General features: G+C 39.5%; 1 protein-coding gene across 11 annotated transcripts; it reads right to left on the minus strand.

The window, feature by feature from the left end:
• Positions 1 to 2,246: 2,246 nt before the first annotated feature.
• On the minus strand, positions 2,247 to 20,969 carry TMPO (thymopoietin). 11 transcript variants are annotated; one of them, XM_081878272.1, is made up of 9 exons: positions 20,475 to 20,968; positions 13,352 to 13,478; positions 11,642 to 11,800; positions 9,438 to 9,538; positions 7,125 to 7,244; positions 6,928 to 7,023; positions 6,173 to 6,283; positions 5,272 to 5,366; positions 2,247 to 3,731 (listed from the first exon to the last, which is right to left on the minus strand). In XM_081878272.1, the coding sequence occupies exons 1-9, from the start codon at positions 20,742 to 20,744 to the stop codon at positions 3,434 to 3,436; spliced, it is 1,377 nt and encodes a 458-aa protein (XP_081734398.1). In that variant the 5' UTR covers positions 20,745 to 20,968; the 3' UTR covers positions 2,247 to 3,433. The 11 variants fall into 11 exon arrangements, with proteins under 11 accessions (XP_081734398.1, XP_081734396.1, XP_081734393.1 ...); XM_081878270.1 differs by having other exon boundaries at positions 6,904 to 7,023; XM_081878267.1 differs by having other exon boundaries at positions 6,173 to 6,286; positions 6,904 to 7,023.
• Between the last annotated feature and the right edge of the window lie 1,668 nt (positions 20,970 to 22,637).

Here is a 22,637-nt window from a genome sequence, read left to right on the forward strand (position 1 = left end):
CTGGTCCGAGATCACTAAGTAACTGTCTAAAGTTTGGAATTTGAGGTTCTTCAGTCTATGCACTGGGCCAGACTTTCTCTGACCGATTACAGTGGTACCTCGGGTTAAGTACTTAATTCGTTCTGAAGGTCCGTACTTAACCTGAAACTGTTCTTAACTTAAAGCACCACTTTAGCTAATGGGGCCTCCTGCTGCTGCAGCGCTGCCAGAGCCAGATCTCTGTTCTTATCCTGAAGCAAAGTTCTTAATCCGAGGTACTATTTCTGGGTTAGCAGAGTCTGTAACTTGAAGCGTCTGTAACCCGAGGTACCACTGTATAAATGTTCAGCTCATATGGCAAATGTGGCCATTTTGCAGCTAGTTCAGGCTTTGTACCTGTCTTTTATTTTAATATTGAAGACCATATGAAGAAAAGTTACTAAAATATTCTGAAGATGTCAGACAGAATGTCATGTCAGAACTACCTTTGTTATAATGCTATTTCTGAGGGTACGCATAAACTTAAACATTTTGAGAATCTAAGTTTGGCCTTATTGAGGGGCAGTATTTCAATATGAGTAGGAAAATGAAAGTACCCCTAAACATTTTTTTTAGAAAAAAAGCACTGGCAAACATAAGGTTGCCTTAGGAGCTGGCATGCAAAAAGTACTTTAAAGTGCCATCTAATGCCACTATTGTGTCACAGCACAGAGATCAAAGTATTGCCACATACCGTATTATTACGTTCTTTTACATCTTAAAAAATGCTCCAGACCCAACCAACACTTTTCAGTACTTGCAACTACAAAACACTGCCAACAATTTAATTGGTAAACATGGTCCTATTTCAGAACTTGTAGAATTTGAATCTTTTAACATTTAAAGACCCAACACAGATTATTAAATAAACATTATATTATCATTAATATTGACATAACAATTAGCACATCATTTCAAATAAAGGATCTTGGGCAATATGTTCTGCATCAAACCAAAAGCATCGCCTTGAAATAAAGCTTGTTATGAATTCATTTTTCACTGGTATGCATTAAGCCACATATATAGGAGATAATCTATGTTGAAGATGCAAAACAATGAATGGTGATATGCCCAAATATATTTTGGACAACTGAAATAAGAGAAATTGAGAATATAACTGGATATGATCTACCCAGATCTGTTGGCAAGTTGCTATCTCCAAGAGCCTGCCTGGAATAGATTCTATTCCAGAATAACCAATGGTTTTTTAAAATGACTTTAATGTGGTTTCCATTGCAATGAAGGGAGACTAACAGCATCATGAGAAAGATGCCAAAATAGTTACATGGACCACCTCAACAGAGGTAATGGCTCATGTGTTGGGCATAGGACATAGGAAGGCAAGACATGGTTAAGGGCTAGATCCAGGTTTTCTTAGATGAAACCAATTTTCTAGACCCATTTCAATTGAGGTTTAGGCCTGGAAATGTTGCCTGTTTTTGATGGGGCTATACTACCTCTGAAGGAGTATGTAAATTAGGGACACTACTGGATCCATCACTGTCACATGAGGCTCAATCTCTTCTTTCTCTAAGTGGAAATGCCAAGTATCTGGAACCTTTTTCATGTAAAATATAGAAATAACACTTGTCATTGACACATTCAACATTTCCCTATGAACCATTACAATTCAATTAAGCAAAAAATGTCAGTAATAAGCACACTAGTTTATAACCCATTTAGAATACAGTATTGTGCAGTTAACTCTGATCAGGCTGTAAGGCTACAGTTCAGAGCGCAGGTAGGCTGCTTACATCTCAGTGACTAGTGACTTACAAGTAGCCTAACTCACTAGTCACTGAGATGTAAGCAGCCTACCTGTGCTCTGAACTGTAGCCTTACAGCCTGATCAGAGTTAGGTACGCTAAAGCCCTTCAAAACATTAGAAGTATGCTTAAGAGTGTACTCCTATGGTCCAGAAGTAAGGGGATACTAGAGCTACCTTTCCATAGGCAGGTAGCCCTCGGATGCCTCTCCAGAGATGTCAAAGGAAAGGTGAAGAGAGCAAAAATGAGCTGCATTTGGTCTAATGGGCATGCCCCTGGAAAGGAGGAAGGAGGGAATACAACCCTAGAGTTGGTATACTAATTTCCCCTTCTATTGGATTCAGTGGATTGCTCCATAAATGTGCCTCTCTATATCATCAAGTAAGGTGAGGTAGTAAGATAATTTTACAACAAAAGTTAAGGTTAATGTTTGATTGTATTAATACCAATTTTTAATGAGACTAGAACGTTAAAAATAAGTTTATTGCATTTTGTATAGAATATGCAGTAATATCAAGATCCATATGTGCTGCAAATTGATACATTCACATTATATTTGTAATAACCCACACTTGAAATTAATTGAAGTTACTTGATTGGTAAATGCAACTGATAACAAATTATGGCAGACTAAATTTGTTGCATCCATCAGCAGAACTTTTAACCTTGGTTGATACATAATACGTGACATTACAATGAATTTTTAATGAAAGTATGAAATGTTTTGGAATATGAACATCCATGATGGTTCAAACAAAATTCTAAGTTGAAAAAAAAAAGAAATCTACACATAGAAGTCAATTTACCTACATAAAAATAGAGGTTTTAGCTTGAGAGCATAACCATTTTGTAATAAGACAGGAATTTTAAATCTGCAGTTAATGATTTAAGATTGTAATTATTCAGTAAAAAAGTAGTTCAGTTTATTTAATGTAAATTTTCTTTCACATGATTTTACTAATAAATATGTTTTGCTCTAAGGACACCTATTGCCAATTTGATCAGTGATATGACATTAAGCACTAAAGTAGAGAACTATTATTAAAAATAGAGAATAGGGTTAATTGGAGTTACTACAATTAAAACTAGGACAGATACAGAAATGTATATAACAGGTTTACATTTATTTATTAAAATGTTACAGTATTCTACAGAAAAAATGCTGGATTTTCCATTAAACTACAATACACTAAACTTAGCTGCACAGTTTCAACAAAATGCATCCAAAAATGCATTTCCCTTTATTATCTTAGCACTTCCCACCCCTAAAAACAATAGGCAATGTAGAGAAATTTTCAGTACATTATCTTTTTAATATGAAATAAAAACATTAAAACACATCTTCACATTTTACTATCACTTTTGCCCTTGAGCTTGCAAAAACAAATATACAATCTCAAATGAATGTAATGATATCCACGTTAAAAAAATAAATCCTACAAGAAATTCCAGAGAGATCTAAAAATATTAATTATGGCACAAAGTGATCTCCTAATACTGAAAAAAGTTAGTGATGTCCACTTATACTGTCTTGTTTATTTCACTTTTCTGATGCCGCTATTATTTGTATGCAGTCGCTGAAATAGATGAAGGATGAAGACATCTCTACAGTTAAATAGGAGACCAAGTTGTGTGTGCCATACAAACACTCAATCTGTCTTTTCCTCCAGGTTACTATTACTACTAAGAAATTTGGAGAATGGATTTCCTTGGTTGGTTTCCATAGACTGATAGACCAAAAGTAAGAAGACTGAAATAAGAACAAAGAGCAGGATTTTTATCCACATAGGAATGGAACGTTTTTTAATTGTTGGTTTCTCTGGGTTGAGATCTGCTGTGGCAACATATTTGGGGATATATTTTGATGAATAGGTCTCCTCCAGCCGGAAGTCACTGTGCTCTATAGGTCGACCAGCAGCTCCCTTGATTGGTCTGCGGCAGGTAGCACTGTTAATTAATGAGAAGTAATTATATGCTTATTTAAAGCTAAAATAGATCTCATTTTTAAAATGCATTTGGGAGGGGATGAGGTAGGCATTTAATGCTCTGAAGTTTTACAACTCTCTAGGGCAGACAGACAAGTGTTTTGCCTCACCAAAACTATGGATTATGATAAGGGAAATACATTGAATGAGCTTCATGATGGATACTAAATGTTATATTCATCAAATTTATATTGTTTGTTAAGATACCTGTTCTTTGAATACCAGACTTTTGACTATGCTAGCATTGGGGGGAGGGGAATAGAAGATCTGTCCCCTTTCACCCCCTGTCCATCTTCAGAAGAAGTGTCTGAAGAAGTGTGCATGCACACGAAAGCTCATACCAAGAACTGACTTAGTTGGTCTTTAAGGTGCTACTGGAAGGAATTTGTTTTGTTTTGACTATGGCAGACCAACACGGCTACCTATCTGTAACTGTCCATCTTCAGGGCATGCATGCCACCCAATAAAAAGGCATTCTTTTGAGACAGACAATAAGTGTTCTCTGCATTCAATATTCCTCATTTCAAGTACTACAACTGTCTAGGATTTTTATAGGCCTGCAACTTCTAAAGCAGACAACTTTAGGTCAAGTTACTCTGCAAGGAAACCTGCACAACAGTAACTTGCCCAGACTCAGGACTACAACACTAAGCAGAAGACCAAGGGAAGCTGGGGAAACCTGAGCAATGTGTTGTCCCCAACTTGGCTGTGTAAATCAGATAGTTCCAGCCTTGGGAATTAAATCTATGACATGGAGTTCTACCATTTTTATACCTAAGGAATATAATGAGATGGAGGATCTTAATCTTCCACCAAGTTAAGGGTATAATAGCTGCTTGAGAGACAAGGTGCAAAGCTCTGTGAAAGACATCTAACTGTACTGTGCACCCAATTACTAAAGCTTCCCTCCTAGTCCTGTTGCAATATTTTCTGTGATTTAGCAGTATGGCGTAAATCATATGTTGCTTTAGAAGCAGTAAGTTCAGTATATTTATATACTGGGTTATACTACCCAGTGGCGTAGCGGGGGGGGGGGGCGGCCGCACCGAGCGCAACATTGGGGGGGGGGGGCGCTCGCACTCGCAGCTCTCTGCCCCTACCTGGCTCACTCAGGGTTAGGGATGTGCAAATTACTTGCCTTGCTGACAACCCACGCTACGCCACTGATACTACCTGCTAATTAAAGACTATTCCTATGATGGCTTTTGATCTGGATATCTCAAACAATGAGCCAAATCCTAGAACAAACAGTCTGTGGTTCTGGAAGTGACAAGTACCTTAACACATGATTTGCTTCTAAAAACACCAATTTAAATGATATATAGCTTTGAAAGATCTAGGGTTTTCTAGTTGCAACTGATAAGCATGAAAGAACTGGAAAACGTATTTTTAATATTACAAAAAATAACACTCCTTTTAAGACTGGATTCTTAGAAATGTTATTATAACAGAGTCAAATGCACTGAGTTGTGCTAACAAAGCCTAAAAAGGCAGTCACCTACCTAATTCCTGTAGGTGTTGATGCCTCATAATGGAACATTTCTTTAAGAATATCCCTGTCTGCTCTTCTTTCCTCTGTAGATGTTTTCTCCATGACCTGTAAAAAGTTAGACAAAGGGAGAATTAAAGAAAAAAATGCACAAGAAAGCTGTACTAAAGAAAGAAAAAGAAAGTGTGCATCACTGTGTAATTGGTAAAAGAATTTGGTAAGCAGAGTAAGCTTTAAGAAGATTCTTGCATGGAGTTTAGCTGTTGATTAAAGATTGGTTATTTTGGTCTGTTTGGCCATTTTTGTATCCAGGGATCTTCAGTACCATCCTTTTGTTCTTTCAACATGAAGTATAGTGTTATGTAATAAAGGCTACCTTGATAAAGGAAGACTTAAAAGGCACTGTCAGCACTTCTGTCCTAACTGAATTGTATGGCTATTGAATATAAGTAATTTTATGTTTATTTCCCATTTCCTCTTGGTGGAAAGTGAAAAACGCTGTCACAGTACAGAATAATACTATTTTAAAAACAGTGAGCACATATTTGTTAGTAAGGTAATAATTAGCACTTAAGAAGCTTTTAAAGGAAATAAAAAGCTACAAAACAGAAATGAGTAAAAAAATAATTATTTGGTATCTATTCTGCTGACTTGGTTATATGAATTTTGTTTAAAATTTCACATTTGATGTAGTCAGTAGGAGTTATGTGATGAAATCTTAAGTTCTTAGGTATCTCTAAATTCCTGGTTGCCTCAAATATGCAAAACATCACTCAGGAATACACTGTAAGCTGAAGTGAGAAAATAGTTCAGAATTAAGTTAGCATGACATTTCCAAGTTAAAAGCCAAATGCATATATGCAAGTGCACCCTCCTCCCCTTTCTATTCAACAATCTATGTTTAATTCATTTACTTCAGCTGACATCAATGGTTTCTTTGGTGTTCTTCTGGGCAACTCTGAGAAGTCACTGATTGACAGTATAGGATCTGCATGCTTGAAATTTCCAGGCACCCTATTGACAACCTGCTGAAATTCAAATTGTTCAGACTCAGAATTAACAAAAGAAACAGCAATAAAAATCATAACCAACCAGGTAGCCTTACATATGAGAAGCCAGCCCTCAGAAATTGATTGCAGTGTTTTAAAAGAAAATTAGTGCATTACAGATAGATAAATTGTAAGGAAAACAGCTAATCTATTATCTACAGGCATCACCCCCATGTACTTAAGCAAAAGGAAGAGCAGCTTTCAGAGGATTATATCCAACAGCATGTGAACAGATTTGCACAATGGGCACCCCTTTCCTGCACTCCACCCTTCTTCCCCATGTACCTCCCCAAATCTGCTCTGGAGGGTTCCCCAACCCTCTGGAGCAGATCTGGGGCCACGTGAAGACATGCAGGGGAGAGGGAATCCATTCCATAAACAGTGTTCATTCTACTGAAAGACAGATGTAGTTGGATACCAGCCAGAAAAATGTAATTCAATATTGCTCCTTCTGATTTTACTCTTTACTTTGCATCAGACTTAAGCGCAACAGCACATTTCTTTTTTAAAGAATGCCTTTTTTAAAGGAGCCCCCATTCCCCCTTTTTCCAAGCAGAAAGTGTTTTTCCAGGAGGAGGAAGATTATAGAATACCACCTCTTGCAAATTCAATATATTTACTAGGGTCTCGTTGCTTGAAGCCACTACAGTATCAGCTATAGGAGTACTCTTTGATATTACTGCATCATGTACAGGTAGCGGTACTGTAGTTTCAACCTGTTTGTTTAAAAAACAAAAACATAAAATAAGTGTACAATTGTCACTAGGGCCCTGGGGAGGAAAATAAAAGTCTAGATTTCAAATTAGCCTTGCATCACCCTTTTTCTTGGTGTTCTTCTTGATACTCTTGCAGACTCCCTAGAAACTGCCTGCAGAAGTCCACTTTTTGAAGATCCACTTCTCCAGAATGTCTCAGTAACTCCATCCTGAGAATAGTTCTATTTAAGCATCAGACATGTTAGCAAGCATATGGGTGCTTAATATTTTCACCAGATGACCACTACAGAGTGCCCTAGTACTTGCATCAAGTTATAGAGAAACATTTAGGCGCCACACATGGGTTCTATCCTACATTACTCTTTAAAATATCACAGAAAACAGAAATCGTTATTAGGGATAGCCAACATGGGGTGAACTCTATGTGTTATGGAACTCCAGCTCCTGTCATCTGTGACTGCAGGTTCAGTGTGTGATCATATGGCCATAGTATCTTTTGATTAAGGCTGCCTACCTATCCACACCTACCTGGAAATAAGGCTCACAACCAATGATGGAGACATAATTACAGAAATGGAGTATTTTCTCTTGGAAAAAGCACAAGGTAAGCACCCACAAAAATAATACATTTTGATCCCAACATTGACAATGAAGGGGGAAACACAAGAAACTAGAAAGAAGTCTTCTAATTCCTACTTAAATATGTAAATGCTTGAGAAATGTGGTTGCATTTAATTAATGGAAGCCAAAACAGCTATAGCTTGCAACTGGAAGCAATCAATTCTATTCCATTCTTGTGAATGGTCTCAAACCTGGCAATATGGCTCTAATGCCTGAATTGATGTATCACATCTGGGGTCAGGTTGTGCTTACTATAAAACTGATTTATACAGAAATATGCATTGTTCATAATTCCTTGAATGACAAGCTTCAAAACCAAGTTATTTTTTCTTTGATCACTGAAAAATATTTATTCCCATAATCCTTGGGCTTTTCTGTATATTTGTGAATGCATTTGGATGTTTTTCATGAGAATAAAAAAAATTCAGAAACATGCCATTAGTTTTAGGTCATTTTACTTAGCAGGCTCCTTTTTATAATATTTGATTAGTAGCAGTATTTTTACTATCAAAAGAAAAAGGCTAGCTCTAGTTTCAAATAGATCTATTCGTTACATGTTCTTAAGATGTATGAACATTCCAGGCCTCATACAATTCACAATAGACAGTGCTATGACATGTAAGTATCAGCTCAGAAATAAGTCCCCATCAAGTTTAATGGGACTTACTCAGATAAGCTTGCCACATTTTTTCAAATACCTAGAGGACCAGTAATAAAAATAGTTTCTGAAATGATTTGTTAAAATCCAAAAAGTAGCAATTAGGCGCCTTCAGCACCACTTCCTATGCCACATATCATAGAATCCTGGGAACTTGCCCAAAAGTATTCAAACCAAGTCATCTGCAGGTCTTTCTGTTAGGAAATCTGGTGAAAGAACTGGCTCCTGCTAGGGATATACATTGCCAACTTATGAAAGAAGCATCACTGACCAAAGTTAGCTGGTTAGCTGACTATATATGCGTCTCACAAGACACTCAATACAAATTGGCAATGCTGAACCAGAATGCACCACTCCTTTTTGATGGTGGGGGATAAGCTGTTTCAGCAGTCCCTCCCCACTGCCAGGACTGACAGAAATGTGTAACCATTCCATTATGTTCAGAAAACTCTGATCCATCTCATCACCTAGATCCTTTAGGGGCTGAATTGCAGCCTTGTTGGCTGCTACTTTAGCACCCTTTTTTCATATAAAACAGCCCCTCTTACTAGTAACAGTGATGCTGCCATGCAACCATTTCTTGCTCCACAGCAATAGCACTTAGGGCAAATGAAGCTAGTTTGCCCCTCTTCTGAAGATGCTTTGTTTACCCCCTATGGCTGTATGATATAACTATTAGGAAAAAGAACAATTTTCAAAACAAAAATAGTCATGAAGCTTGTTGCCAAAAGCAGCGATTCAGGATGAAAAGAAAAGGTTGGGAGAGCAAATTTAGATAATATTTTGGGAGCTCCCAAACACCCCCTCTTCCCAACAAAATGTTTTTCTTAAAGATTATAGACTGCCACACTTCCAATTATTTTCCAATTCCCATCTTTCAAAAATGTGCCATTTTAATGTATTAAGGAAATAGACAAGAAACTTAATTCTATTTAGCATAATATGAGGCTTTATCACTTTGCTGCAGTCAGGAAAAATGATAGTTTCCACTGCTATACAGTACTGAATTGCCTAAAGCCCTTAAAAATAAGCAACTGTTAATCAGTATATACAAGATGTAAGTCAAATTTCTAAGGACACCCTCATTTTTATATGAGAATGGTATAAAACTGGTAAGAAACTGCTATAATGGTACCTGATTATGTTCAGCAATTTTTCTTTGTCTAACTGTAACTGAAGTCTTTGTCTTGCCCTTCAGTGGTTCTCGCTTCTCAAGTCTGAATTCTGTTTTCGGATCTGTGAATAAATGCCATCTATTACTATTTGTTTTCAGGTAAAAATGGCAATTTACAGAAATATTTTCCAAACACTACAAATTATGCTAAAGGTTAACGTGTGATCACAGCTTGTGACAATTTCACCAGCTGTTTCAATTTATATTTTTCAAACAACCACCCCCTGAACTTAAGAATATCCAGAGGTGCCAACACCAGCAATCTGAGCTCCTCTAACATAGCCCCCTTGTTCCCCATTTGGTGTAGGCTTCCTCCTTGGAATCTGAAATATTTGCAAACATTCTCAAAAATATTTCAAGCAAGACTTGAAATTCCAAGCAATACATTTAACTTCTTAAAAGAAAAAGAAACAAACCACTACTGTACTAAGATATAATATTTTACATTTTAAAACTGGTTTTAGGGCCCAGTACAGCTTCTATAATTTTATCTACTGTTATCTAATATTTTACACTATTTGCTTAATACTGTTATGGTTTTTATGGTATGCTTGAAACATGGTGTAAATAAGTTGTGCAGGAGGCAATATTGAAATAAAAGTAAAACAGAAATATCAATGCCAATGCAGCTGCTGGAAATAAGACTACTCCAAACAACATGCTCTGATTTCTTCTGAATGGGTAAAACCTGACACTAAGCAGCTGATGAGTTATTCAAATAAAAGTATAAATTTTATTTCATTTTATGTGAACACAAGTTAGAAAGGACATCAATCAACAATGTGATCACAGTAAAGCAATTTATGTCTTTTCTTCATCTGAAACCTAGTACTATCTCTCTGGCAGTTGGTGACAGTTTGAATGGAGGAGCTAAAGTTGATTTTGAGAAGACTGATGGTACAGATAAAAATCCATAAAAGATACAAATCCACAGATACAAATCCATAAAAACAACCCATCCAGTGATGGGCAGAGTCCTCCAGAATATTACTGTTTCAGTAGTTGACAACATGAGACTATTAAGACGATTATAATTTAAGAAATATTGCAGCTACATCTTCAGTATATATCACGGGTAGGCAAAATAAGACATGGGGGCCGGATCCGGCCCAATCACCTTCTAAATCGGGCTCACGGACGGTCTGGGAATTAGCATGTTTTTACATGAGTAGAATGTGTCCTTTTATTTAAAATGCATCTTTGGAATATTTGTGGGGCATAGAAATTCATTATTTTTTCAAAATATAGTCTGCCCCCCCCCCAAGGTCTGAGGGACAGTGGACCGGCCCCCTGCTGAAAAAGTTTGCTGACCCCTGGTATATATGTTTATTCAAAGCACACACTGACTATAGATATTGCCCCTATGGCAACAAATGATGCTTAATGCTGAAATGGGCTTGGCCCTAAAATTTAAAAGTTAGGGTTATTCAGTCTAAATTTTCTCATATGCTAAACCAAGGACCTAACCGGGAAAAAGTCTTCATATGAACTTAGTCTTAACTATTTGTCTCATTTAAAAAAGCTGAAATTAATATTTTCTGTAAAAAGAATTGTTAACACATTTAAAGATTTCTTTCCATTACTCATTACTGTGCAGAATTTAAAAATTATTATAAACTGATCAAGTTCTAGTTTATTATTGGATAGAAACCCTAAATACATTTCTACAGAGTAAGCCTCAGTTAATACAGTGAGACATACTTCTCAGTAAATATGGGTAAATTGGGTTATTAAGAACATGGGCATCATTTAAACAGTGAGACTACAGAAGGAGAGCCTGAAGTTACCTAGAACTAGTGCACATATATCATTATCCATTTCTCATACAATTTCCGTGCCCAATTTCACATACAAAGTATTTTGAATAGGTGATATTTTCCATCATTCTTCTTCCTGCTCCCAACCTTACATGACCAGGGTTGAGTCACAGGAGTTTCTTCTCCTCTCTTATCCAAGTCTATTTATAGAATGCAGTATCCAACTCGAGAGTTCCTGTATTAAATTGGATATGAGGTCTCAAATGGGGCATTACCTTCTACATGTGGTAAGGAAAACGGTAACCAATAGAAAGCAATCAAACCCAGGAACTACTTCTAATCTACTGTAAACTATTATCTTAACATCTTCCTTGTCAGTTATTCATATTTCTTTGGATTTATTTCTACCTTCTTCGTTGTCACTGTATTGATCCGAGTCATTATTTCCATTTTGTTTGTTGTTCTCTGCAGATGAAGAAACAATTGGTGCAGGTATGAAAGAACTTGGCTCTTGGCCCTGCTCTTTCAGCTTCAGTAATTTCTTCTCATACAGCTTCCTTGTAGTAGCTACAGAAGAACAGGAAATTAGATATCTCAGAATAGACAAAAAGTTCTAGTTCCTATATGTGAGTTGATAAGAAACTCCATTTTCCCCACTTTGTTCAGCGAATCACCAAGATTAACAGACAGTGCACTGCAAGCTTTTAAGCAGCATTTTGAAGCTTATGTATTTCAACAGTTTTCAGTTAAGAAATCCCACAGCAGTAAAGGAAAAATCAGGCTGAAACTAACAGGAGAAGATACTCTAGTATCTGTCAGGTAAGAGCGCCAGGTAAAATGAACTAATAAACCTGGGGAACCTTTATATGAATTAAGGTGGCAAAATGTAGGAATCTTTGAGGATAGCCAAAACATTCACAAAACAAAATGGAAACCGCTCAGTTAACGTAAAGTAAACAAGGCCACATTTTATTGCTGAATGTTTTTAGGTTCAAGACTGTTTCTTGAATTATGTGATTATGAAATGACAGATGAGGAAGCTTGATGGATTCGTTTGAGGATGTGAAAGAAACACTTTTATGGAGTTAAGAATGCAAGATCCAGGAAGGGGTGAGGGAACAAGGGGCATGCAAACACGTTGGTGGGCCTCTCAGGGCCAAACAATGCATTACAACAAATACACTTACTGAAGTGTACTGAAGCTGGCCACTTTTATTGTGACAGAAAAGTGGCGATCCAGGGCCCTAAATCACCCTGCATTAAAGTCCTGTGCCTATTTCCCATCAGCAATCCCCACCCCTACCCACAGTGCTATTTGCCCCTGAATATGCTCTTTTCTGCAAGCAATATACTGAGGTAAATAGCAGCAGAGGGTTTTTGTCTTGGGCGGGGTAAATAGCAGAAAACTGTGGCCTTGGCACAAAATTAAGCCAGATTATAGAAGTATTATTTGTTCATATATATAAAGTGTAACATCAACAAAGGTTCAAATCTGGAAGAGGGGCAAGGCCACACAAAGCCCATAAACACATCTTAAGTCTGTCATGTATCCAAACAGTCAGTGAGATAAAAGCTTAGGTACATCCAACGAAGTACTAGTAGCAGTTTTTCAAATTCTAAATTGCTATCTGCAACAGTAATTTCATGGTTGCACCCCCTTTATGCAAACCTTCTCATTTCCCATGTGGAGAGTCTTTATTGATACCAGCGATGGGTGGCCTAGATATTGCTGAACCAGAATTCCCATCACCCATGATCACTTGCAATATTGGCTGGTGCTGATGGAAGTCGGAAACTATCAATGTTTGCAGGGCCACAGGTTTATATGACTTAAGAACAGCCTCTGCTTGTATCCTGCTAATCAGCATTATGCAAAATGATTTGAGGTGCTAAATTCTTGTTTACTGAGCGTATGGACAAGTATTATGGACTTGTGCACCTTGCAAGCATCCAAGTTAATGGCAGACACTGTAGTACTGACCAAAGGAAATGCTATTTCTGCCAGCCTGGAGGGGCTGGGCACTTACTAATGTTGATGAAGTGAACACCACCAAGCACGTGATTATTATTTTGATTTAAAAACACTATTAATGAGATTACTACAGAGTATTAGCTTACCCACAATAGGACCTGGATTCACACCATATCTCAGAAGCTGATCTTTGAGTTCTTCATTACTGAGATCTGTTACATCTATAGCATCCTGCTCTTCTGGCCTTGGTTTGTCAGTTTTCTTTGTTGCCTTCTGGGAAGAGATAGCCAAAGTGTTAACTGCATTGTAGAACTAGGTTATTAAGGGTGTAAATACACAGTAACATAAGCATGAGGAGAAATACCACCACAGCAAACCAGTGTTCTTGCGTACTGATGTTTTGGAGCTGAATGGAAAATAAGGCAACTACCCTATATAGTTAATCTATAATAAAGCAGCTAGACTGGTGACTGGGGGCAGCCGCCGAGACCACATAACACCGGTCTTGAAAGACCTACATTGGCTCCCAGTACGTTTCCGAGCACAATTCAAAGTGCTGGTGTTGACCTTTAAAGCCCTAAACGGCCTCGGCCTAGTATACCTGAAGGAGTGTCTCCATCCCCATCGTTCTGCCCGGACACTGAGGTCCAGCGCCGAGGGCCTTCTGGCGAGGGCCTTCTCGGTAGTGGCGCCCGCCCTGTGGAACGCCCTCCCATCAGATGTCAAAGCGATAAACAACTACCTGACATTCAGAAGACATCTTAAGGCAGCTCTGTTCAGGGAAGTTTTTAATGTGTGATATTTTAGTGTATTTTTGGTTTCTATGGAAGCCGCCCAGAGTGGCTGGGGAAACCCAGCCAGATGGGCAGGATACAAATAATAAATTATTATTATTAATAATCCTATTAACGCTATGAAAAAATATGCTACCACCTTCTTCATGCCCTTTCCATTACCAAGAACAGTTTGCACCACCAGCTAACAATTCCCAGGCATTGATGGAGTTTTGCTTTTTTAAAATCAGGCTATGTCACTTCCTTTTGGCCTATGTTACTTTAACATTTCTGTATTGCCACTAAAGCATGAACTGTGTGCAACAAATCAAAACCCTATTTATTGTCTTTTCCAATTATGCTACTCTAAAGACCTTTCATGGAACAGCATAACTTTGGATATGCTTGGTTCTTTTGTCTCTATAAAAATAATGCAACACCAATACATAGCTCTGGAAGGCTGGGGGGACCCTCTACAGCAGATTTTTAGAGTATGCAGAGCAGGAGAAAAAAAAGGAGTCCTGTTGAACAGTATTGGATAAAAAACCCAGTTTCTAACTTTTCACTGTCACATAGTCTATTTAACAATTCACATTGGAATCCCATAAAATCTTCCTTACAAAATAGCCAAGGGTAGAAAATTGAAGCACATTTCTGAAAATGCATTCCTATATTCTGGAACAGCCTCAAGTAATTAGATTAGCCTCCTTGTGGATGCACGGCAACCCACAAACAGAGAACAAGTATTGCTAGTAAATGTTACAAAAATCTGATAATCAATATATTTGGCCCATTGAGATGAACACATTTCACAATCTTATAAAGGGGGAAAATATTTAAAGTAGCAACATGGAACAAGTATAAAAGTTTGCTTTCCAGGAAATTCTTCCAATCATTCCTATAACAGACTTTACACACTATGTGTAAGAATTTAGAAACAGAAGTGTTCTCCAATAATAAAAATCACAGCCAGAATGGCCCAGCCAAAAGTCAAGTCTTTCTACTGAAATAGAATCAGCTATGTCCCAAGTGCACACATTTTGGCACAAGCATTTTATACACACAAAATTGTTAAACCATTTAAACTTTAATATTTATCCCTGTAATCGATGACTGCATCTCAAACAAATTGTGCTAGGAATTTAGCAGACCTGAAGGATAGGAGGACAAAATTGGGCCTCTTTTGTAAAATGAAATTAAGCTACAGCCTTGGCGCACATTGAGTTAAGCAAAAAGCTTAAGAACCAATCAAGATAAGATGATACTGAAGTACTTTAAACTCTTAACTCAGTATTTGGGATGCAAGACCCTTCTGCTTTTTATGACAATTTCTGAAAAGAAAATAATCACTGCTTTATCACAGGGATGTGGAACCTGTGGTCCTCCAGATGTTGTTCAACTACAACGCCTACCCGCCCTGATCACTGCTCATCTGGCTAGGGTGGGAATTCAGGGTCAAACAACTAAATATTTAGCTGTATTGAAGGAGCCTGGACTAGATGACCCTCATCATCCCTTGCAACTTTTCAATTCCATGATTCTTTGAAATAATTTCAAGCAGAGGATAAAACTTTTAGCAGTTACATACATAGCCAGTAGGAGGCATCAAAGTCAGTGGAACATACTTTTACTTTCCCCAGTATAACATCTCTTGAAGTACCAAATGGGAAAAGCTGCATATAGAGAAGCACTGAACAGATAACCCAGTGGAGAAAAACAGAAAACAGTTTAAAGGCGGGGTGATTACAAGACCTCCAGAGAAATAACAGAAGATGAGTTGCCAGCAAGATGACAATTTATCATGCAAAATTGAGGTTGTGTCTGAAAACAAAGTGGAAACCAATATGCATGTGGACTACATAAATATCTATTTGAAAGGTAGGTTGGCCTTTAAGTTGCTTCAGTATGACTTAAAGAAAACAACCAACTGGCTAACATAAAAATGAACTTGCAACCAGGTTAGCTACCCACAAATGCCAGCAAAGGTTCTCATCAGTCAGTCATTTTTGTTTCACTATCCTGCTAAAGGGGTTGAAATTAAGTAGAATACTGTTACAGATATACTCCATTTGCACATTATTTCTCCTCAGCTCTATTACATATAGTATAGTAATGATAGCTATATGTTAGCTATAACATATTAACATCAAAATTGCTTTAGGCAAAGTATATATTCTATATATTCAAGAGAAACTTCAAGTATGCAGACAAAAAAAATGTTAAATATATTTTTTAAAGTCATCTTAAAAAGCCCTATGAGGACTAAGTGTAGTCACTTCTGTCCACTGTTGAAGGCAGTTGAGTCAGGAAAAAGGAGTGAAATGAGCAAGATCAACCCCAAAATAGCTTATACCCTAAGTTCTCTTCCAGGACACTATTTCATATCGGAGGAGTTAGAATTAAGAGTCGGAGAATGACTACATTAAGGGGTAAGTAAAGGTAAAGGGACCCCTGACCATTAGGTCCAGTCGGGACCAACTCTGGGGTTGTGGCGCTCATCTCACTTTACTGGTCAAGGGAGCCGGCGTACAGTTTCCAGGTCATGTGGCCAGCATGACTAAGCCGCTTCTGGCGAACCAGAGCAGCACACAGAAACACCGTTTACCTTCCCGCCAGAGCATTACCTATTTATCTACTTGCACTTTCACGTGCTTTCGAACTGCTAGGTTGGCAGGAACAGGGACCGAGCAACGGAGCTCACCCCGTCGCGGGAATTCGAACCGCCAACCTTCTGATCGGCAAGGCCTAGGCTCTGTGGTTTAACCCACAGCGCCACCCGCGTCCCATTAAGTGGTATGCATCCCCTAATTCATTCCACATAGTCTAGAATGATATGAACTGCTACAGACTATTTAACAAGGGTGGAATGGAGGAAAAGTGTTCACTTATCCTAATTAACTCACTCTCCAGACCTCTATCAACTATGAATGACACAGGCTTCAACAACTTATGTCATCCTAGAGAAGTGTAAACATGTGTATTCTTTTACTCCAACCCTCCTTCAACTCTCCCATACAGCAGAGAACAGATAATAGCTGCTTCTCACACAGTGCCACTCAAGATTAGAAGCTTTCCTCCTCAGCTAGTGCTGAAGCTCACTAACAGGGAAAGGGTTGTCAAAATAGTATTCTCTGGGTGTTACTGGACTACACTTCCCATCAGCCCTAGCCAGCACTGGTAAATGATCAGGGATAAAGAAAATTGTAATCCAACAGCATCTGAAGGGCACCACACTGGCAACTCCTACGACAGGGAAATTGCACTATTGGGTTAGTCTGCAGAGGATAAGGAATCTATGCACCTAGTTCTATGAACAAGTCTCCGTTGTGCTGGTGGAATGGGAAGCAGAGTTCTCAATTGTTTATTCTCCTCAATTCATCACTGCATCACAAATTTCCCCCCATGACTGGAAAAACAAAACCCAAGTTTAATATTGATTTGGTATTGTTCACATTTCATGGTGAACATAGTTAACTGCACCTACCTTCTACACCTCAACTCAAATCAATTTAACATTTATTAACCCAAGGAAGCTGCATCACATTGTAACAAAACAAGTCTCATGGCACACTGAAGACTAACTTATTTTATTAAATAAACTTTCATAATTATACATTAATTTTGAGTACTGTACATCTACATTTTTCTTAAAATCAAAATAATATGAGGGAAATATATGCTACCAAGTTGTGATGTTTTGAAATATTCCAAATAAAATATTCCAGTAGCACAATGTCAAAGTAACACTTTTTACTAAGTAAATTTTATTAATTCCCTTCCCCACCCTCAATCAATTATTGAGTTTCATTACTTTGTGCTATTGGAAAATTTATCCAATATTCAAACACATTTTGATTTACATTTTTTCCAGTTAAAAATTTGAGAAAGCCCTCATTACTCTTTTGAAAATCTATTTAATGAATTGTACACTTAACAGCCTTGGATAAATGAATGGTACAAAACCAACTGGTTTACCATGGAAACTTAGCCAAGGAAAAGTCAGCTACCCTTTTAAATACAAGGTCTTGCTGATTCACATTTAATACTTTCTTCTTCATTACCTGACTGACCTAAGGTCTCATGCAAAGCAGACTTTCAAATAAAAAGTATTATTTGTTGTTTATTTTATACTGTGGAGAACCCAGATGCCTTTAAAAGAAATTAACTGCATATTTTATCTAAGCATTAGCTGGATAGTTACAGATAGGTAGCCGTGTTGGTCTGCCATAGTCAAAACAAAACAAATTCCTTCCAGTAGCACCTTAAAGACCAACTAAGTCAGTTCTTGGTATGAGCTTTCGTGTGCATGCACACATGTGTGTATCTGAAGAAGTGTGCATGCACACGAAAGCTCATACCAAGAACTGACTTAGTTGGTCTTTAAGGTGCTACTGGAAGGAATTTGTTTTGTATTAGCTGGATAGATTATTCATGATTTTAAATAAGTCACCGATAGGCCTTTTGTGAAAGTCACTCCATCAGATTAGCAACTGTAAAGCAAATTTATGTGTAGTGCAATCCTATACATTTATATAGTCCTACCTTGGAAGTCGAACGGGATCTGTTCCGAAAGTCTGTTCAACTTCCAAAGCATTCAGAAACCAAGGCGTGACTTCCAACTGGATGTAGGAAGCTCCTGCAGCTAATTGGAACCCACGTCAGACTTTCGCGTTCCAAAAACGTTTGCAAACTGCAACACTCACTTCTGGGTTTGCAGTGTTCAGGAGCCAAAACATTCAACTCGCAAGGCATTTACCTTCTGAGGTATGGCTGTATATTAATAAACTCAGGTGAGTATGTAAATATGATTTACTGTCATGATTTGATTTTTCAGATTGTTTTATTATGAAGCACATATTTTTATGTGCCTGCTCTTGGATTGATTTGAATGAAAAGCAGGTTACCTAAGTAAATAAAATATGTTTAGATTTGGAACTTTTTCCTCTGAAGATACAAGAGTTACTTTGTTTCTAGTATTGCAAAAATAAATAAATGAATGTTTGTTATATACTGTAGCCATCCACAGAAACAAAGGACACTTCCAGATAAATGGTTCAGTGTCTCAGAAACAAATGATCTGCAGGCACAAACATCAAGCATTTTGGAGTGGTTGTCCCAAACTTTCTAGCTAGTATTCCTTTTCTGAGGTGCACTTGCAACTTTAAATTGGGTTTGCCAATATTTTCATTGCTGAAATTGCTACACAGTATTGCCCTAAAAGCAAAATCCATGAGGCATTGTTCCAAAGGATAATTAAGACTGGGGGATTTTAAACAAAAACACAGATGGAAGTTGCTAAAATCCATAATTTCATTTTCTACATTAGGCAGAAATTTCTAGCTACACTTTCCCCTGCTCTTTCTTGTAGGTTTCAGAGGAGAGCTCAACCTTCACTACATGAAGGGAGCAGGGTCAACATTTATGTGCCCTTTAAATATCAGGTCAACTCTCTGAGGCACTTCAACAAAAGTTTGGTCACCTAATATTTCCATATCTGCACAGCTCTTTCAACTTAGCTGTTCAGTACTCCAAAAGTCACTACTCTTTGACACCAAACACCTGTTATTTGAAACTGAATCCCTGCTTGAAAACTTTCAAGTCACGACAAGATGCAGAATCTTGCAACACGTTATTTTATGGCTACGTTCATTAAATTGCCTTTTAGAAGACTGTTTTTAAAGAGGCAAGGGAGCAAAAAATAGTCAAAATAAGTTCAGCCATAAAAAATGCAGAACAGCTTTAAATAAACAAGCTTAAAAGGGATTTTACAAAGGCAACCACTTTTACTGTCCCGAACCTCACATTCATGCCCAGTGCGCTCAAGGAAACGTACTCTTGTCGCGAAAGTGCTAAGGGTGACAACGGGGGTCGCCAGGGGCCTAGCTCGGATTTCTCACGTGGAGAAGAAGGGGCCTGGTGTAGCGTGCAGTACAGGGCGCGGAGCCAAGGCCCACCACGTGCCTTGCCAGCGACAAGTTATGCAGAAGTGAAACCCTTCTTGCGCCTGGCAGGGCGCCCGCTAAGTTCAAACTCCTTTTAGGAGAGCTCTTCGCAACCCTCCTTATAGAAGGAGCGGTCTGCGGCGCCAGAGGAGGGCGGCAGGTGACAGCTTTTTGGGAGGGAGGAATCAGAGGGCGGCCCAGGTCAGCGGGCCCATCTTTGGCCATTCCGGTCGCGTTTTGCCACTAGAGGTTGGAGAGGCACCTTTCAGCTTCCCAAGCGCCCCCTTCCCCCCGCAGACTTCCTGCCTGCCAGCCTGCTTGCACTAAAGCAGTTGCTATCCACGCGCAGCCATCATCTCTCTCTCTCGCGCGCGCGCGCGCCCCGCCCGCCCGTGAGGAAACATGGCGCCGCCCCCTGCGAGAGAAAGCGGGAAAACTCCGCCGCCCCCTCAGCGCTCGAAGGCCGCTTTCCAGGCTCGTAATCTGCTCTGGCGCCAGATAACGGCCACGGGGAGGAGGAGGAGGAGGAGGAGGAGGAGGGCGGCGCGGCTTACCCGGCCCACGGCGACGGTCGCGGCGGCGGCGCCATCTCCGCCGATTCTGTTCCTGGCGACGACCGGGCTGGGCTCCTGCTCCTCTTCGCTGGAGAAGTCGGGCTGCGCCTGGGCTCCCGGCGCGTTCCTCGAGGTGAGGTGCTGGAGGTAGAGCTGCACATACACGTCCTTGCGCTGCTCGCCGCCCGGCAGGCTCACATTGTTGGCGATCAGCTCGCTCTTCAGCTTCTCCTTGGTGAGCACCGACGGGTCCGCCAGGAACTCGGGCATCGCCAGGCTCGGGCTCTTGTCGCCGCCCTCCCAGGAGACAGCGAGAGAGAGGGAACCGCCAACAAAGAGGGGAAGGAGGAGGAGGAGGAGGAGGAGGGTGGCGGGAGGGAGGAAGGAGAGGAGGAAGAGGAGGGGCGGGATGGAGAGAGAGGGACGAACAGCCTTGCTTAACGCACCCAACTCCCGCACAGCGCGAACGCCCCCCTCCTTCGCCCGCCCGCCAATAAAGCGCGCCGGCATTGGCCGGCGCAATCGCAGAGCTGCGCCGTGATTGGCTGCGCAGCGGAGAGGAGCCGCTCGCGGGTTCGCCTCAGAGTCGGTACTTTGCGCGAGCTCCCTGTCGCGCAGTTTAAATTCGAGTCAGGCGGGAGCGGCGGAGAGCGCGGCCCGAACGCTTCTCCCGCGACGGGGAGCTTCGATTGTCGAGGGGCGGGGCTTGTTCAGTAAAGGAGGCAGACGCGGGCAGAGATATGTCGTTACTTTCCCGATAAGGAGAGAAGGGAAAGTAACCAAGTTGTTTCTACCGGGGTCGACCCTGGACGGGACCGGGATTGGGGAAGCGGGGTCTGTAGGCGGAGAATGGTGAGGCGCCCATTGTGAGGAGAGAAAGAGCCTTTGTTTACTACATCAGCTCCCCGAGGGCCTTGTGATTCTGTTGATAATTATAATAATTAATAAATAAAAACAATTTAAACATGAAGTAGTATTCTCCCGTGCGCTGCTGTGTTCCCCTTTTATCGTCTTGCCCCGGAGAAGCGGCCCGGGTGTCACGCGGTAAAGCTTTCGGCCGGATTTGTTGCGCAACGCACGAAGCCACCTTCTCGCAACTCGCCCAGTTTGTTAATTCCACTTGCGCAAGGCAGATTTTAACAGTACTCGCTGGGTGACAAGTTGTTTTATTACGTAAAACGAACAATTGGGTTTGGCACTGGTTGCATGATCAAAGGTTTTCTTAAAAAACGTAGGTTGTGATAATTGCTAGTAATTTTATAGATAATTACTGTAAAAGCTGAACATCCAACAATATTATAAACTTGGTTTTGAAATCACCTGCATATGTACCATGTTTTAACACTAATTAAATAAGTGTTAAAAATCAGTCTGACCAGTGTAGAAAACTGCAAGGAGTTACTGCTCTGGTGTAGTAGAACTTGTAAGATTTTCTTGCAATGAACTTTTTCTTTAACCATCCGCATGGGTGTAGCCAGGATTTTTGTTAGAGGGAGATAGGCTTTTATTAAGGGGGGCAGAACCTCAGATTTGTATTGATTTCTATTGATTTGGGGGGCAGCTGTCCCCTCTGCACTACATCCATGGCTGGAATTATGAGTCATGTTTTCATCTACCTAGTTTCTTAGGCCAGTATGTTTTTTTATATTTTTATTCTTATTAATTTTTCATGTAATCCATTACACAATACATTACAGTACATTACACAATATTTTTGTTTTGTTTTTAACTTCCCATATCACTTGATAAGACGTAGCTCAAATCTTGTTACTGCCCGTTAGTTTTTAAGAATGCATAAAATTAAACCTACGAATATCAAATTCTTGTTTTTCTGTTGCTAGGGATATAAATCCATCTTGTATTACAAAAGAATTAAAATATTTACTTAGGAATCCAAAAAGGGTTTCCACTTTTCTACAAACACCTTATTGTTAGAGTCTTAGTCTGGCAGTTAGTTTTGCCATTTCAGTATACAGTGGTACCTTGGTTTACGAACTTAATCAGTTCCAGAAGTCTGTTCTTAAACCAAAGCATTCTTAAACTAAGGCATGCTTTCCCATAGCAGCGGGGGACTCAATTTACAAATGGAACACACTCAACAGGAAGCGAAACATGTTCTTATTCCAAGGCAAAGTTCACAAACCAAAACACCTACTTCTGGGT

The sequence above is a fragment of the Podarcis erhardii genome (assembly GCF_964252035.2).
Source record: "Podarcis erhardii genome assembly, chromosome: 10".
Classification (NCBI taxonomy): Eukaryota; Metazoa; Chordata; class Lepidosauria; order Squamata; family Lacertidae; genus Podarcis; species Podarcis erhardii.

Coding starts and splice junctions, on each gene's coding strand:
- TMPO (XM_081878267.1), bottom strand. CDS start 20,744: ATGCCCGAGTTCCTGGCGGACCCGTCGGTGCTCACCAAGGAGAAGCTG. Junction 9,539..11,641: donor ATACAGTGACAACGAAGAAG/GTAGAAATAAAT, acceptor ATTTATTCACAG/ATCCGAAAACAGAATTCAGA. Junction 6,287..6,903: donor ATATATTGAATTTGCAAGAG/GTGGTATTCTAT, acceptor TTTGAATTTCAG/CAGGTTGTCAATAGGGTGCC.